This window comes from Blennius ocellaris, assembly GCF_963422515.1.
Source record: "Blennius ocellaris genome assembly, chromosome: 14".
Lineage (NCBI taxonomy): Eukaryota > Metazoa > Chordata > Actinopteri > Blenniiformes > Blenniidae > Blennius > Blennius ocellaris.
Window position 1 is genome coordinate 24,378,613 of NC_137663.1, and position 18,239 is coordinate 24,396,851.

At 46.3% G+C, this 18,239-nt stretch overlaps 1 protein-coding gene across 1 annotated transcript in view; it reads left to right on the forward strand.

The window, feature by feature from the left end:
- med13a (mediator complex subunit 13a) overlaps positions 1-18,239 on the forward strand; it is an 86,672-nt gene that overhangs the window by 46,195 nt on the left and 22,238 nt on the right. Inside the window, exons 5-11 of the mRNA XM_080508853.1 lie at positions 7,792-7,992; positions 8,075-8,269; positions 8,419-8,581; positions 9,763-9,873; positions 12,498-13,259; positions 14,498-14,714; positions 18,121-18,151. Coding sequence (XP_080364979.1) covers positions 7,792-7,992; positions 8,075-8,269; positions 8,419-8,581; positions 9,763-9,873; positions 12,498-13,259; positions 14,498-14,714; positions 18,121-18,151 — 1,680 coding nt within the window. The remainder of the gene's footprint in view (positions 1-7,791; positions 7,993-8,074; positions 8,270-8,418; positions 8,582-9,762; positions 9,874-12,497; positions 13,260-14,497; positions 14,715-18,120; positions 18,152-18,239) is intronic.

Below are 18,239 nucleotides of genomic sequence, written 5' to 3' on the forward strand. Positions count from 1 at the left end.
TCCGCTTCACCCGCCAGCTCCGCGCAAACTCTTAAAGCAAACACGCCACACAACAACAGTAAACATCTCGTCCTTTGTGAATTATGCAGCCCCCCCCCCTCCCTCCCCGGAGCCACTTAGAAGCAAATCCCGTATGCAAACTTGTTGAGAGTTGTAAACATAAAGGCAGGTTTGCCTACGGATTGTTGTTAAATAGGTTGTCGGTACGTGTGATGCCCACGTTTTTCCTGAAAAGCCACATCAGCACGGCTGAAACAGGCGAGTCATCCTCTGCGGAGTCACTTTAATTTGAACCCCCCAAGTGCAGGGCCACGCACCGTCGTAATCAGACACACTGTTCACCTCAACTTTGGTCACACTCGGTTCAGTGATGTGTACAGTACAGCATGCAGCTTATCACCAAGATCCAGGGTAAAAGAGAAATAATAAAGACCTCCTTTTTTTTTATTTTATACATCAGCTTTTTTGGAACCGGCTGACTGGGTGTTTTCATCATTATCGTTTGTTGGTTTCACCGCTAATAGTGGTGTGATTGTTATTTTAATCATTTTAAAAACATAAACCTGAGATCAGGTGAAATTACTCCAAATGACTATTACAGGTTATTTGAAAGTTTATATATATAAAAAAAAAAATGCCTATATGTTGATTGAAATTGTAAGATTTCAAGTTAGTTCTTTAATTGAATTAGTGGCCATAGTTTATAGAAGTCTGTGTGATAGATACGAGTTGTCGTAGGCTAACGCACTGAAAACACAACTTTTGTGAAACACTGCGCATACGCACCAAGGTCAGGGTAAATAGATCTTCTGCACATGCGCTAATAGACTGACGATAACAGCGTTGGCCTCCACTGTGTCATGACTCCCGCTCACTTCACCGTTTCCAGCAGTTCTGCTGTGTCGACGGGCAAAACAAGAGTTTTCACTTCAGGCCTTCTCTGCTCTTTTCTCCTGCACGTCTATAAATATAGACACACGGATATTAGCCTATAGCTTCTATCTTTTCCTGATGTGTTTTTCTTAGGGTTGGTTTAGGAATCGTCTGAAGGAAATAAATGTACAAATGATCACATATTGATTGTTTTCCCCTCAACAGAAATGTGGTTTTGCACCCAACTCAAAACTACGAAAGCAATTTTCTCTGTGGCTTCAGCTTTAGGAGATTAATACGAGGACATTTTATTATTGTAGCCATAAATATAATGCATTATTAATGGGTGGGAGTTTAGGGCCTTCTTTCATACTTACTTTCCAAAGTTTGTGCCACCTACTTTGTCCCATACAGGGCATCTTTATATCATAAACACAGCCTCTGTGCTCCAAAGGAAGAGGTGACAAATGGTTGAAAATATCGTCCAGCAACACGTATCTATTTACCATATCGTGGCTGTTGGGTGGAGCAACAACGTTCTCGATGCCTTTCAGTTCCCATAAATAACAGTGCAATTTTTTTTTTTGTTTGTTTGTTTTTGATTGATGGGGCAATAACTTTCCTGTGCATCTCATTATTCGGTCAGAGGAACCTTAAGATGTCCATTGTGTTGTTTAAGATGACTTCATCCTCGTTTTATTCAATATATTTAACTTGCACGTGGAGCACAATTAATTATGGTAATGAAAGCTCCAGTCACGTTGAGTGATGCTCTCAGTTTGGCACTTGTTGTGGTGAGTTTACAAAAGGCTTCTTCTGCTTGTGGTGACATACAAGTTGAATTCATCAAGTGGCAAAGACTCCATTTAGGCTCCTGAGCGCAGCACAACCCTGCTGGCTTAAGTAGATAAGGTGGATTGTGCCACATAAATAAGTGAGATGTGCTGTCAGAGATTTACTTTTTCTTTTTTTTTTTTTTGTAAACAATAAATCCGAAATGCTCAGCCTAAGTGCAGGGGTGTAATTTTTTTGAATGAAATACATTAGCAACCTGCCCGCGCTGTGTTGGGAGCTCTTGCCAAGATAATGCATATATAATCTGCTGTCGGGCTGTCTTTCATTACAGATTGGCTCGCAGCCAGTTTTAAAGAAAAGCCTCCGTAGTCACTTTAAATTATATTGTAGTGTAGTTATAAAAATCTGCAGCTCTAATGATATTCCATCATTGGCTCTAAATTCATTACAGCCAGCCCAAGCCAAACACTGTGTAATTCCCCAAACTATTGTCTGCTTGCGTTTCCACTCACACGTCGAAATGTTAATGTAATGACGATAATATACATTCTGTCTTCAGCTTGCGTGGCAGAGGAAATGGCCTGCGTTGTGAATGATTAGATTTAGCACATCCATCCTGTCATCTTCACATCACAGGGAGAGGTACGACCGCACGCCGCATCCCGCCGCTCACAGCTCCGGTTTGGATTCCTGCTGACGCCCCCTGAGTGATCCCTCTGCAGCATTAAGTCACATTAATGGGCGGGAGTTTGACTAAACAACGTGTCACCCGAACCGCTCTCAGGGCGGCTTCTTTTAACAGTCTAAAGTGCACGCATCTGAGCGTGCTTGGCTTCACTTTCCCCTTTTCATCTGTGCATTACCTTCGAGAGTCTCGGTCTGTGTTGACAAACTAATTTCATCCCCGTTTGATCTCAACAAGCTGGACCAGCGCAACAATAGCATCATTTCTACAAGACGTACAGTCTGAACTAGCAATTTCTGAACTCCTCAGCACTCTCACGCTATAGATTGAATGCTAATGCAATTTCACTTGCAGGGGAGTAGTTCGCTTTCACAGCAGCGCCTTGGAGGTTTAGTTCTTGTTTGCGGAGCTCACTAAGGCCTCTTTACAGGACAATCCTTTCTAATAAAAACATTGTTTTTGCATTTTTGCTTCAAGAATAATTTTGTGTTTTCACGGCAGCATTATGGAAATGATGTCCGTTTCCCTGGAAACTGCAGAAGCATTTAAACAATGTAGTTTTAACGTAGGGTCAGGAGTTGGTTGGTTAGGTTTGGTAATGAAGCCGCGCAGAGAACAATATGCTATAAATGCTAAAAATGGCAAGTAGACGATATTTATATACAGAGACAATGAAATCAGGTGGTTATTCTGGGCAACTCTCAACTAATAGATGTTGTTATCGTCCATCTACTGAGCATGTGCAGAAGAACTATTTTGTGGGTTTTTTAGTGCTTTCTCTCGTCGGAGCCCAAGCTTTTATACTGTTTGGAAAGTTCCACCTTGGGAGCCATTTTCAAAAAGTTGCATTTTCATGTAACCAGGCACTGAAACTGCTTCACTTTAAAATGCTGTTGAGCCGATGACAGCAACCCTCAAAGGGCTGATCAATAATAAGAGTCACCATGATTGACACATCTGGTTCAGACGGTTTAAAGTATGCTGAGTGCGTTATGTAATTATAGGCTGTGACATCAAATAAACCAGGTAGAGCTGTGTCTCTCGTTCTTTTCTTTAAGAGTCAAGTCTGACCACATTGTTTGCCGCAGTCTAAAAAACTGACGACCGTGACAGTGCGGAGATGGTGATTGTTGAACACGGAAGCTGACGAAGCGCTCGTCTTACTGTTCTCTAAGATCAGATACAAGGAAACATTAAAGTCGGTGCTGAAAGAACTCTGACACTGCTGCTGTATGACGATGCATATCTTTAATAAACTCGGAGGAAAGACAAATAAGTAACAAGCCAGAAGCAAGAAACACAAATTCAGTAATAGGTGAATGACAACTGTGTAAGTTATCGACGCACAAAGCTCAGAATACACACAAATACAAACTACGTGCAACTAATATCTAAAATGTGACTTTGCAATCGTTAAACTCCTAATAAAGGGCTTCATTATTTCCTCAAAACTAGAAATTGAGTGACTTACAAGCCTTAAGTGGAATTTATTTTCCTCCTTTCTCGGGCTTTGTTAGATGTGATTCAACCCTACTCTCTCTGTAAACCCTCTCCTGAGTAATAATAGTGATCACTTTGTCCATTTACCAGTAATTCCTGCAGAGCCAGCCCTGTCACTTTCTCCAGGGCCCTGCTGAAGTGACGTGATAATACCCCTCACTTATACGCGGCTACCTCCAGTGAAAATAGAATTATTATTATTGGGATTTGTCACATGGATTCCAATAGGGGTGTTGACGTTATTATTTAGTCATTTGCGTTTATTGTGTTGGTTGCTGGTCGGCATCTAATAGTCACTGATAACTAATTGCCTATCTGTGCTACCTCTATCTACCATGTACCCCATTTACCCCCCCTGTACTACCGTCTCCCATATACTATCATGTACCACCATGTACCACCACCACTGCTTATATTGCTGTTTTTTTTTATAAACTTTGTTTTATAAACATTTGCTGCATTTCACAGAGAAGTAGTGTGATTATTCTGGTAGTGAGATTGAAATATTAAGACGATGTTGGACACGCCCTCAAACCCTCCTCGGACACGCCGATCTATTCGTGCCTAAACGAAGCAGACGTGCGCGTCTTTGTGCGGCGTTGTGCAATCAGGTGCGTGTTCTCGCCACCGCAGTGTATCTCCCCCTGGCTAACCAAGCATAGCGTTGAGGAAGGGCTGACTTCCACCACCCCCCCCCCCCCCCCCCCCCCCGACGTACATCCATCTCCAGTTCCTCCTCCCCTGTCCTCTGTCTCTCTCTCTCTCTCTCTCTCTGTTCCTCTCTCTCTCTTTTCCCACACTCACCTCTGCCAAGCTTGGTTTGCTGTGCTGCAGAGCGCTCCGGCAGGCAGAGCTCTCCAGGATGTGACCTCATAAAAGGGCGCAGAGCGAATGTAATGAACTCTCAGCCCATTACACTGATCTGAGCACATTTGACATGTCTTCAGGGAGCCGCAGATAGACTCACGGCCAGAGAGAGGCAGAGGCAGAAGGGATGGATGGAGCGGAGGGTGGGGTGGGGTGGAGATGGGGGTGGGGTGGGGTGGGGTGGAGATGAGAAACGGTAAACCATTTCCGTAATTGCGCTGAATTTGATCTCTTCTCCACAACTGCCCTCAGGTCTTAGGAGTTGTACGCGTGCGGCAGGAACAGCCAAAACGAAAGCGTAAACGGAGCGGGCTTGAATTTAATCAAGGTTAATATGATCGGCCGTCGGTGGATGTTGTTGCGTACGGAAACATAAAAAAAAAAGAAAAAAAAAACCTTTGTTCTTCTCTGGGTTATTTTTGCTGACGTCGTCTGAGGCACATTAGGGACTCATTGTCTCACAAGCTACTTGTACTGGGGGCCCTGAACGCCTCTTGGGTTTATTTGAAAGCAGAAAGTATTATTCCTCAAGGTACAAGACTTGCTCAGGGCCCCCCCCAATTCCACCGTGTCTGACTTATCTGTAGCTGCCACCTGCTCGCCCGGTCCTTCCAACATCCACATGTGAGATTTTATTTCAACCAATGTTGTCCAAACCGTCTCATTGTAAAGTGGTAATCCTTGATGATTTCAGTTCGGGCTGATTTGGCAACAAGCGTGGTTACCGTGGTAACAGCGAGCGCGGCTGGCCACAGCAGAGCTACTTTGTCAGAAATACAGTCTGAGGGCAGCTGGTGCATCTGTTCCCCTCAGAACTGAATAAACTCTGCCGGATTTTAATGAAGCAGTCAGTCGATAATCTCGACAACTACAGTGTGATTTAATGCGTAACGAGTTGAGAGCGGCTCTGCACGTAAGCCACATGTTGTTTGGAAGTTCGAGGTGTACAGCCTGTTGATTCCCTGGATTCTCCTGCCCGCTCATCCTGATCCACTGACGGAGGATGCTCACGGTATCTTCTGTCGTCCAATTGACTTATTTGACCCTGAAAACCTTGAGGAACATTTGTCCGTTTGACCCTTCCATGTATTGTTGTATAGATAATCTCAACCCCTCCAACACAATCAGGGATTATGTCAGACAACTTCATCTATCACACTTGGTTTTTTTTTTGTTTTTTTTGTCAATACCTTTTACTTATACGCCTCCCTGAAGCAGCTCCTGTCTGGATTGAGACAGAAGGCTACATCACACAGCTCATTTTTCCTTGGGGTGCAATAAAAAAACTACATACAAACTCAAACTGTGCCCTCAGCCATGTCAACAAATGCTCTCTGTGTGTAAAGCTTGTGCAGACGTTTTCACGTGTCAGCATTCTATGTAAAGGCAGCTTTTTTGTGTGTGTGTGTGTGTGTGTGTGTGTGTGTGTGTGTGTGTGTGTGTGTGTGTGTGTGTGTGTGTGTGTGTGTGTGTGTGTGTGTGTGTGTGTGTGTGTGTGTGTGTGTGTGTGTGTAACGTGATTAACCTTCAGATTAGATGCAAGTCAGAGGCTGTCGATAAACATTTTATTTTAAAACCGTATAAAATGTACATTTTCATTTGTACCGTGGACATTTATCACTGTTATTTTCTGCGTCAAGAAATCCAAACATTTGATTGGTTTAAGGGAGAGGCGCAGCCCCTTTAACGAAGTGTATGGTTTTCCTGGTTTTGACGATGCTGTCAGGAAGGCCATAATTCAGCTTGATGGGTATTATTAAAATTGCAATAGGTGGTAGTGGTGACCTTGACTGCGTTACTGTCTGAGGTGTTTCAAATAATCTGCCCTGCTCAAGAATGAAATGAGTTCAAGGTACATCTCCCCTGAAACTTCAAGCAAATTTCAGCATTACGGTATCTTCATAAAAGTTAAATTGCTGATTTTACTGGATCGTATTAGATTGTGCACGTGTGCCCAGTGGAGTGTCCAGCGAGTTTGTAGTCAACGTTAATGAGAGCACAGAGGGATTAAGATGCATAGATAGACTGTCAAAAAACTGATAAACCTACTATACAGAGAGATACTGAGTGAGCACAGACCTGTGAAATAACTGCTTGAGGATTTGCTAAATATTAATAGCAACAAACAGATATCTCTTTATGAAAATGGGAAATATTAGTTGAAATAGTTGACAGCCTTGGATTTAAAACCTGTAATTAGTAGGTTTTTTTTAATGCGTGAGATGACCAGTCACAGGCTCTATCTCCTCTTGAAGGACTGTGTCCTTCCTCACTGTGTCCTTTTCCCTTCCATTGTCTCCTTCCATTTTCCTATCATGGAAGCGGCTCCGCGGTGCAAGCCACTGGATCAATACCTGGGGACCAAGGCCATCCAGTCTCGTAATGACATACTCGAAAGGCAGAGCAGAGAGGGACATTAACAAATGCTCGCTCACACACCCACCCAGCCGGGCCGCTCGCGGAGCCATTATAACCCCTCTCCACATTCCAATGCATAATAGATACAGAGAAAGAGGATGGACGCAGAGCAAGATGACAGGTTGTGTGCGCGCCTGTATGCGTGTCGCCAGTTGATATGCATATGCTTTCTCTGCTCATATGTATGCATTATGCATGTTGGTTTATGGGCACTGTCTGCACCGGCTGATGGATGTCGGTCTGTTCTATAAGCAGACTGATGGCTTCTCCCGGCGACTCTCATACGTCTGTGAGGTCAAGTGTGTTTGCCGAGGAGCGGCCCTCTTTATAAGCCTCTGTTTATGGGCTCTGTGAGGCCGCCGCTGCCCAATAATTGGCGCCTGCAAAGGTCAACGCACTGTAGATGTGGATGGGGACGGCGCGGTGGCAGTAAAGGGGGGGGGGGGGGGAGAGAGAGAAAGGACGGATGATCAAGATCAGAGGGTGCGTTGTTCGCAAGGGAAAATATAGAAACCGGGGCTGAATTGAATGCACTGAAACATCTCATTAAAAACATTAAAGTTAAAGATCCAGAAAATATCGACATAAAACGACAAAAGAAACGGGAGTGATCCAGGCTGACGTCTCGTCTCTTTTTTTTTTTCCCCCCCCAGTGATCCTGAGTCCGTTCGGCTTGAACGGGACGCTCACCGGCCAGTCGTTCAAGATGTCAGACCCCCCCACCCAGAAGCTGATAGAGGAGTGGAACCAGTTCTATCCCATCAGTCCCAGTGCCAAGGAGCGTGTGTCGGAAGACAAGGCGGAGGACATGGACTGGGAGGACGACTCCCTGGCCTCGGTGGAGGTCCTCGTCGGTAAGACTTGTTGTATTTTCTGCTCGCCGGAGACGTCGGAGTGTCTTGTTTTCTCCCTCAACATGGCCGCGTGTGTCTGCAGGCGGCGTGCGCATGGTGTACCCTGCCTGCCTCGTGCTGGTACCGCAGTCGGACATCCCCGTCGTGGCCCCTGTGGGGTCCTCCCACTGTACTGCCGTCTACTCGGGTGGCCACCAAGTGCCTGCTTCGCAGCGAGAGCCTGCCATGTCTTTGGTGACCCTCACCCCTCCGACATCACCTGAGGAGGCGCAGACAGGTAGTGGAGCAAAAAAAAAAAGAAAGAAAGAAAGAAACACTGGATTTGTGGGACTTAGGTCCCCAGTAAGACCTTTCTCTCGCCACGGTCAGGTGACTCGGCTACTTCTTTGTGTAATGGTCTGTTAAACTGGCTCTCTCCGTTCCCAGTGGACTCTCACTCGTCCCAGAAGTGGGTGAAGATGCCTTCATCATCCGACGCGTTCAGCGTGGACAGAACAAGTCACCACGGAGGGAAGATTCCACGCCGGCTCGCCAGCCATGTGCTGGAGCGTGTCTGGCAAGAGTGCAATATCAACCGAGCTCAGAACAAGTGAGTCTGCCCCAGCGGCACTGCATGTGGCCTGAAACCTTTTGTAGCTTAACATCTGCACCTGGAGCAAAACATAGCGGGGGAAATTTTTATTCTGCTGTGAAAAGTGCTTTGAAAGTGGTATTATTATATATTTTTTTAACCAATTAAACTGCAAAGTGAGTGAACAGAATGGAGATCAGTACTTTGGTGACATTTTGCTGTCCAGACATCCGTTTTTCCTCAGAACACTTACAGTTTATGTAGAAACTATGCAGAGAGGCTATTTAATGAAAATCATGTAAGATCACAGAAGCTCCCCGGACTCCTTTTCTTTCCTGCACAGTTTAGTTTTATTTCCTGTCATTTCTATAGTCTATTCTCGTTTTAGGGGTTCGTGTCAAGAATACATTTGACATCCGTGATTTTAACACTTGATGGGTGAATGGCACTTTTACCAAGTGGTGTCGTTCAGGGTTCACGCGGGTGTAGGGCGGATACCCGCTTATTTATTCAGGAAGCAATACGTACCCCCTGATGCAGCACTCGACTGTATGTACGAGCCATGGCCTGCCTTCACGCTGCTAACAAATATATTATACTGAATTTTGTGAAAATATGCAAATACACAGGCAGTAAATATTGATGTGTCCATATTTACTGCCCGTGTTCTGATCTGACATCTGTCACATATAAACTATACTTCTGTTTTAGGTGTCAGCGCCTCGTTCGCTGATGCATATTTAAACCAAACAAGCATAAAGTTGAAGGGATATAATAATCAGAAATAATTAATCTCGGACTGCCCTCGCAGTTTTGTCTCTTGGTCTTTTGGGCTATTCAGCGTCAGTGGATCTGACACATTGGGAGCGCCCCAGTATCTGTGGCCCTTTGACCAAGCAGCGTGTCGGCTATCGTTAGCTGCTAACTTGTCAGGCAGAGTCTCATCGCTCCGAGGAGGGTGATGAAATCAGCCTCGCTTCAAAGCCTTAGCCGACTGTTACTGTATACTGAAGGAAACCGAGACGGGGCCGTGCATTTCTCATGCTGTCATCATTTTATCATATGTATTATTAGAGAAATCTTGTGAAAAGGTTATCTGTCGCTAAGCTAAAACACGATTTGGGTGAGAACTCCAATTCTGCAGGTTTGTTGTTTTAAAGTGTTTTTTTTACGTGTGTTTTTTTTCCTCCCCCCTCAAGGCGGAAGTTTTCAGCTGCCACTAACGGTACCTGTGAGGAGGAGCTGAACGAGAAAGTGGGGGCCTGGGATTTCGTGGGGCATTCGCAGAGGTCGTACTGCAGCTGCTCGAGGTCGGTCACTTTTCCGTCGCCGACGTCCACCGCAGGCGGGCGTTGCTCACCCACATGTGCACTCAAAGACATTTCAAAGAGGTTTTGCACGGAGTCCACGGGGCTTTAAACGGCGGCCCAGAGGGCCGGAGTCAGCAACATATCTGCAAGTGGAACTCGCGTCTGGACTTTGACAAGCTTATTATTCTTCCCGTTTTTCAATTTATCATTATTTTGTGTGCGTGACAGCTGCGGCGGGGCCGAAACCTCCGCTGGGCTGCGTGTTTCTGTAAGTCGGACTTTTCCATTGCCGCTCTGATGGGTGTAATTGTGAGGGGGGGAAAGAATAGTTTGACCTCCGGTGGAGCTCCCCAGGTGGACTGTGGATTTGAAAAGAGCACATGTGTGGCTTTCACCCTCAGAATGTTGACGAATGGGCTTAAAAAGTAAATAGGTTCACGGGTGTCTGTTTTAATGTCACTGTTGTCTTACCTGCAAGGACAGTCGCTGCCGGAGTACACTGCCAACTCCGCAGCGAGCCTCTGTCTCCTCCATATTTCACTTTCAAGCACCCATCCTCAGAACACATTAGCACAGTGATGGCAAGCAAGCCCATCATTTAGCGCATAATGATTTGACGGTTTAATGCTAATGGGATTGTTTGTGTTGGTTAAGTTTGTTTACACCTGTAGTGTTTCTCTTTTACGAGAGGACCCCAGTATTTTCTCTCGTGCCACATTTTGGTTTATGCCAGTCCTCGGGGACTTTTTCTTGAGATCAAATAGCAATTTTCAGTGTGACGAATCCCGGAGTCTTCAGTTGTTAGACGGACGAGCACAGGGGGAGACAGAGTCAGTCCTGTGCAAATATCACATGCGATCAAGCGAGCTTATCGCCTCGGTGGCTAACTGCTCTCCAATTCAGCGGCGACGAAGGAAGCTGGGTTTCATAGTGAGCGAGGTGCAAATGTGGCTCCAATAGACCTGATCGGTGTGCATACTCGGAGAGGGGATTCCTCTGCACTCCTTTCTGACCTCACCTGGAGCGCGGAGAGCCGACTTGGACCGCGGATGAAAGCAGAGTGGATTGGGCCAGTCAGCTGGGGCATGTTAATTTGCTTGGAAGCCACCCAGCTCTTTGGCAACACGGGGGGACGGGACGCTTTTGCATTGCCAGTTTTAATGGCCATTAGCTTTGTTTTGTAGATTTGTCCACTTACAATGGCACCTAATTGTCGGGGCACGCTGCCGCTCCGCGGCTTCGTCGTCGGCATCGTCACGTGTGTGCCCACAGCAGAATGCTGCGAAAAACAGAAGTTAACTAAACACCGACATGCTGAAGCCACACTTCTTACCACTGGGACGGAGAAGGTTGTCAAGTTATTGTGGTGCAAAAAAAAAGCAAAGTAGTGTGGAAGTGTTGAAAATACAGCCCCCAAGCCAGAATTACTTAGAAATGACTAACAATAGTTGTTCAGTGTTTGTGATTTATACACCAGGGATCGCACAGTTTGGTTTAAATTTTTTTGCAAGCTTGTTTTTACAGAAAGAGAAAATTACACATATGCAAGTAAAGATGATTGAAAACAATGAACAGCATGAGTCGCAAATTTCCCAACAGACCAAACCCTTCAACTATAGGAAAAAAAAAATACAAATAATTGAAATAGAAACTGACCCCAGATTTTCCATAATTTGGTGGCAGGACCACTCGAAGATATGAAGAAGCTTCTTTAATCCAGTGACACTTCTATTGAGTGTGGACACTGACGGGGCGAGACTCCAAACACCGTCTGAGAAGTCCCGGGTGCAGCAGCGCACAAAGCCACCTTCCTCTTTTCAAATTCACGTTAACATTAAAACCATATTGCGAGTCTGAATTTACATGCTGAAAGCTGCGAAATACAACAGGTCGAGGACATTGTTTGGACATTTCATTGTATTTCGCATTACTAAACACGGCTTTATGTCGAGGTTTCTTTTATTGTTATTTACGCTCTTTACTTCTTGAGGTTTTGTCAAAAGGCTTGTATGTAAAGGTTTATGTAACAGTCAGTAACTCACTCAAGATCAAATTGTGACTCATGAACTAAAATGAGTTTGACCCGACTGAGATAGAGGATCACAAAGACTGTGATGAAGCCTTGATGTGTGATATTAAATAATAAAATATCCGTTAACAATGAGCATTATACATTGAGAATTCTTTTTTTTTTTATCACTTTATTCACTTCATTGATTTTCTATTTGGATCATTTAGAAAAAAGATATCAAAGCCTTGAGAGGATTTTGCTTTTGTTTGTTATTGTGAATTATTTAAAAAGCACATCATTGCTTTTGTGTATTGGACGTTACAGCCACAATCTGGATCAACGTGCCTGATAAGTGAAGTGTTCTTGATTGATTTGGGATGATTTAGTGATGCTGTCTGGGCTGCAGGTAATTGAGTTTTATTGATGTTTTCTGGAAGGAGCAGATGTGAGGGTTTAGTGGGACGCTTTTACGTTAGCTGTTCAACATCTCTGCATTGTGAGAGTGAGAAAAAAAACCTCGTCGAGTCTTTGTGTTGTGATGGATCGTCTCTGTCTCTGCTGCCATTCTGCTCAGTGTCTCATGGTCTCATCGTGTTTGTCTTCTCTCCTGCAGATACAAATCAGTGAAGCAGCGAGCAGGCAGCACCCCGGGCCAAACCCAGTCGGCGGGCCAGCCCTCCCAGCCTCCTACCAAGCACAAAACCGGAGGGGAGAAGCCGGAAAAAGGCGACAAGCAGCAGAAAAGACCCCAGACGCCCTTCCATCACCGCAGCCTGACGAGTGACGAGGCGTCCATGGAGACGGAGACGACGGCAGGCCAGCGGCTGTCCATGAGGAGTCAGGATGGAAGCCGGTTCTCCAGTATTCGCACTGCAGATGTGTCCGCCATCCAAAAAGTGCCCCAGCTCCACGGCGGCGGGGTCGGCGCCGGGCCGTCGGACCAGGCCAACTCCCCCCAGCCCCCACCCCTCAGCCCCCACCCGTGTGAGCACGGTGAGGAGGCCGGGGAGGGCATGAAGAACCCCTCAACCCCCAACAGCCAACACTTTTACCAGCCGCCCCCGGAGCCCTGCCTGGCCGGGGCGAAGGGCGGCGGTGGCGCCGAGGAGCCAGGAGGGCCGGAGGGCCTCAATCAGCACTTCCACTCCCATCACCCCCACCCTCACGCCGGCGCCTCGGCCTACTCCGAGCCTCCCGAGCCCGCCGTGTACGTCGGCAACGCAATCAACCTGGAGGACGACGGCTCCCACGCACCGTGGAGGCTATTCAACCTGCCCCGCAGGAAAGAAGCCGAGCTGCCCACACCACTGCTGCCGGGGGACAAGCTGAGGGACGAGGCCTCCATATCACAGGACAACCTGGTGTCGGTCACAGAGTGAGTGGCACCTGCCAATTCAAATCGTATTCTGGCATGCGGGGGCGACCCACACTTCAGCCACTTGTGACTTATGACTGCAGTGTAACCTTTCAGTCAGCTGACCTGCCTCCTGTGTTACACGGATCCCGTGGCGGCTTTGACGCGCTCTCATAGTGCCGAGAAAAAATTGTTTTGAAAGACGAATGATGCAAAAAACCCTTCTCCCGCCCTCACGCTCCCTCCATCTCTTACAGTGTTCACTGTAGCGCTCAGCTGCAGCCAGCATGTTAATCTCCAGCTATGTGCCCTTTTGACATCATACATACACACACACACACACAGCGCGGAGAGAGGAAGAGTAATGGTGGGGTTAGATAAAGATAAACCTGCTATTGTAATGGAGTTGAAGCTGTTGGATGTACAGTTTGCTGCCAGAAAAGGAGAAGTCTGTTGGGAATCACAGGTGGACGGAGCCAGGGGAGCGATGCCAGTTCGTAGGCATACGGGGTGTCCGGCAGGGTAGCAGAGTGGACATTGTGGGAATTATCGGCAGGGTTATGCAATCCCAAGGGGCCGGACTATTCTAGTGAGCTGTAATCCTCCCAGCCGCAGCTCTGAATGGTGGCTAATCTCCGGCCCAGGCCACTGCACACCATCACCTTGTATCAGAGCTGGACAGGCATGACGGGAGGGCAGAAGTACAGAAAAATGTCAGAGCCAGTGAAGGGGAGGGGATAACACATAAGTTGTGTCAGTCCTTCATCCTCTGCCAAGCAGCCAGTGTTTTTTTTTTGGTTTTTTCCCTCCCCCCCCCAACTTTCCCATCACACATTCACCGCTACACTAGACATTTTGATGAGTGATGTCACGGCAACAGGTGAAAGCTGTCTGTCTGCGAGAGTGCAAACAGTCCGTGCTCGAGTCTCCATGTTTCCCCAAATCCAGCAGAAATGTAATTGTCTGACAACAAACATGATGCATTAGCTCTGCTGCGCGACAGCTGTCAGAACGGTTTGCCGCCGCTGCCACTTCTCCGGCTGCAGGTATAGCAGCACTGATATATGATGAATTGATACACAGCAGCTTGTTCAAAAGCGTCTTTGTTGGAAATCTTTCCCTTCAACTTTTAATTGGGAACACATCTTGGACTTTTGCTTGCGGTTTGTTACTACAGTGGAATTTAAGCCTGTGCTTCTCCATCTTTCATCCGATGCAATCCCGGACTCCTCACTGCTCGGTTATTTTCATTTTCCCAGGGTGATGTCCACATCTAAATGGCCATTGAAGGTGTCAGAGGAGCGGGTTCAGATGTATCGAGCCAGGAGGAATCAGTACCTATCTGCAGCTGTAACTGATGGGGACCACGAGCCCGAGGTGGACCCCTACGCTTTCGAAGAAGGAGATGTCAAGTTCACATTCTCCAACAAGAAGGATAAGGCGGGCGGGGAGCGCGAGCCGGGCAAAAAACATAAGGTAAGGCGAGCCAGAGCGGAGGAGTGAAGAATGTTTCTTGTTAGCGGAGGATCGCTGGCCCGGGGCTCGCTGGATTGGTTGCTGGAATGGATGTATTACAGCCGGCTTTTTGCGAAAATGGCCTCTTTTTGCTTATTGTTGCTCCGGACAAGAGCATCGAACAGAAGTCAGGTAGAATGGATGGTCCGTGGCTCGCAGACTCTTGTATTTAATCCCATGTGTGCGTCTACTAAAAGATAGGTAAATTGGAAACAATTTTTGCAACATGTTTCCATGACAACAAACTCACAAGTCCTTTTCCCCGTCGACAAATATTATCTTTGTCCAACCCTCAAACACAAAACTGCATCCAACAGAACAGGCTGACTCTGGCTTGCACATTATATAAAACATTATTTAATTGATATTTATTGCTTCTTGATATGATTATCTAATAATTTCGAACCTTATTAGCCGTCGCTAAAACACCAACGTTTTGAATCGAAGTAGAATTATTTTGTCTTGTTGATTTACATGCAGTCACCATTGAAAGTCGCATTGTGTCCTGCCACTCAACTATTTTGTTGAACTCAAAACTAACTGCGAGGGCTGAACAGTATATCACAATTTTATCATGGTTTTGGTGTCAGCCTGTCCTATATGCATGTAGCAATAGACGGACTGAACTACACGCTCTGCATGTCAGCCAGTTTGGCTGTAACTGGATGTCACTGTATTGCCCTGGAAGCCCGTCCCCGCTGTACGTTTGAATGGTCGAAGTCCCGAAGCTTTAGCAGGGGTCGTGATGTCGCGTGGGCAGAAAAGTGAGTTGATTCTAATCGAAGGCGAACTTTGTTTTCTCCACCTGGAGAAATGTTTCTCCTTGAGCAATTGATCTATTATTGACAGAAACCAGATCGAGCCCGGACAGGATGACTGGTTATCTTTAGGCCCCGTTTACACAACAAGTAAAAATGCATAATTTTTGTGTTTTCGCTTCGGAAACCTTTCTTGTTTACGCACTTGGAATCCATGTAATTTTCCAGTACAGCCACTGGTTGGTGCTGCTGTTTGTTTTTGTAATGAAACCACACACGCACACGCTTGCTGACAACAATACTGTTAACAATAGCGGGTACACTTGTATGGACAGACGATAAAGTTGAATTATTATTACTATTATACTCTCAAAAATAAAACTCAAGTCCCAGTAGAACATGGACTGGGAGTCATACATTGTTGTTACTGTCCATCCACATGCACATGTGCAGAAGACGTATTTACTAAGGCCACGGTGCGCACGCATAGTAGCAGCGTCTCCGACGTGTTGCGCTTTCCCCTGTTTCCACGGCGATGGAACATTTTCAAAAAAGTTGTGGCTCTGAGCACCGTTGTTTTGTAAACGGACACTCAAAACGCTACGGAGGTTTTGGAGTTTTCACTTTAAGATGTACCCATCTTACCTGGTACCCAACATGAAATCACAAAACATGTAAAGGCAGTCAGAATAACCAAAAAAAATAAAAATAAGGGACAGTCAACAGCCAACAACTGCTTCTGAAGCCCTGCTGGTGGGAACTCAGTCATAGGGATTGTAAATTTGGGGCAACGGTACAAAAAAATGTGCATGTTTATTTATTTTTAGCGCGTCATATTGAGATTGCAACGCTACATCATGCAGCCCTGCTACCTGCCACTCCTCCATCATGGCGGCTTGACCTGGAAACGTTGACTTAGACTCCAGAAGCTCAGAAATCGGCTCCGCTCCGTTGCTCTGGGCTGCTTTCAATCCCTCTCGTCGCCGCGGCCCGTTGGATTTATTACAAAAAAATGGTCGTGACAGTTTGAAAAATGTGCAGCAGCGTGAAGCCTTTTTTAAAAGCAATGTAGAGTGCAACCACTTCATCCACGCCTTCTTCACTGGTTGCTCGGGGTAAAAAAAAAAGATGGGAGGGGGCAAGAGCTCAGATTTTAAAGATCCGAGTGCAGCCAAGGTAGAAAATAGGACATCGGCATCCTCAGTAGCACAGCACTAAAAATACCACTTTCTCCATTCATCCGCTTTTCACCAAGCAGGAAACCATTCCTGAATCACTATTGTTATCAAATAGTTGCAGTTCCCTCTTCTTCCTTCACCCCTCCCTCGCTTCATTCTTCTGTTTCCAAACAAAGACCACCTGTTAGCGGAGAGGGAGAGGTAGTATGCGCTCCACAGTGCCAGACACCAGGCTCACCGACCCGTTATGCTCAAATATATATTTTTCCTCCGCGTGTCCGGAGAAGACCCTGCTGCACAGGCCCGGTCTGCGCCGAAGCGGCGGGGTGAAAAAGTCCCCAAAGAGCAGTCTGTGCGATGGAGCTCTTCCACCATCTGTGTGCTTTATGTGCCGTGTGGATATCCATCATGTGCCAGCGGGTGTATGTGTGCACATGTGGATTCCTTTTCTTTACCAGACAAATAATTCCATTGTGTTAGACCTCGTTTTTTTTCTTTTATTGGGAAACCTGAAATATTGTAGCTGCTGTTTGTTTAACCTCCTTCCCGGCTCGCGTTTTATCTGAACCTGGAGCGCCAAGAGAACGCCTCCTCGTGATGGATGAATTTACTCTCTGGACTCAAGAGCTATTGACGAGGCTACAGGCCATGTGACACATGCTATAATGGGCTATCATTTGATCACTGCACAGAAGTGCTGCACCCCTGTCAGTGCCTGCTAAATTAAACATAAGATGCACACATGAAGGAGGGGGGGGGGGGTTTGGATAAATGAGCACAGTGTGAGATGGAACAGTGAGGTGATGGGATGCTTTCACGCCTGCAGCCTTGGAGTCAAACAAGCTTTTGCAATATGTAAAGAGCAGGCACATACACAGTTTTCCTCACCCAAGGCTAAGTTATTGACATGGGGTTAAGGCATCATTGCCACCTATAGATTGTGGCCTTGGCGTGGATACTGTGCACTGCTGAGGGTCGGGCCTTTAAGGGAGACAGATTAAAACCTGCGTTGCTCAGAGAAAAGCCCTGGGGCATAATGAAATCAATGGCTGGGACATAACATTGCCGTTGCCCAGCTCGAGCTGCTCGGCACACAATGTGCACACAAGCCGCCGTCGGAGCACACCCACTCAGACCGAGATGGCCGGCCCTCCCAGATATCGATGTCTGGGTGGGAGCCTAAGAGGCCATTCCTTCGATCACGGTTTCACTCTGATCTATGCTGGGAATCTCATTTGCCACAACATGGACAGGCAGTCCCTTACCCTACTTTTCTCCGTCATGATGAAAGAAAGCTGTTTTTTTTTTTTTTTTTTTAATCGACATTTTTCAACTCTTTACGCGCAAAGTGAATATTCACAATTTTATTTATTTTTCGGTACATCGTCATTGTTTTCCCTTCTAACCCCGCCTGTTTCTTCTTGCTCACAGGGGGAAGACGGAGGAGCGGGACAGTCGGATGGTAAGGAGCTGGTTCACTCATTTCAAATAAAACAAAACAAAACAAAAAAAACGCTTTCGTGCTCGAAGCCAATGAAACTGCAACCTTT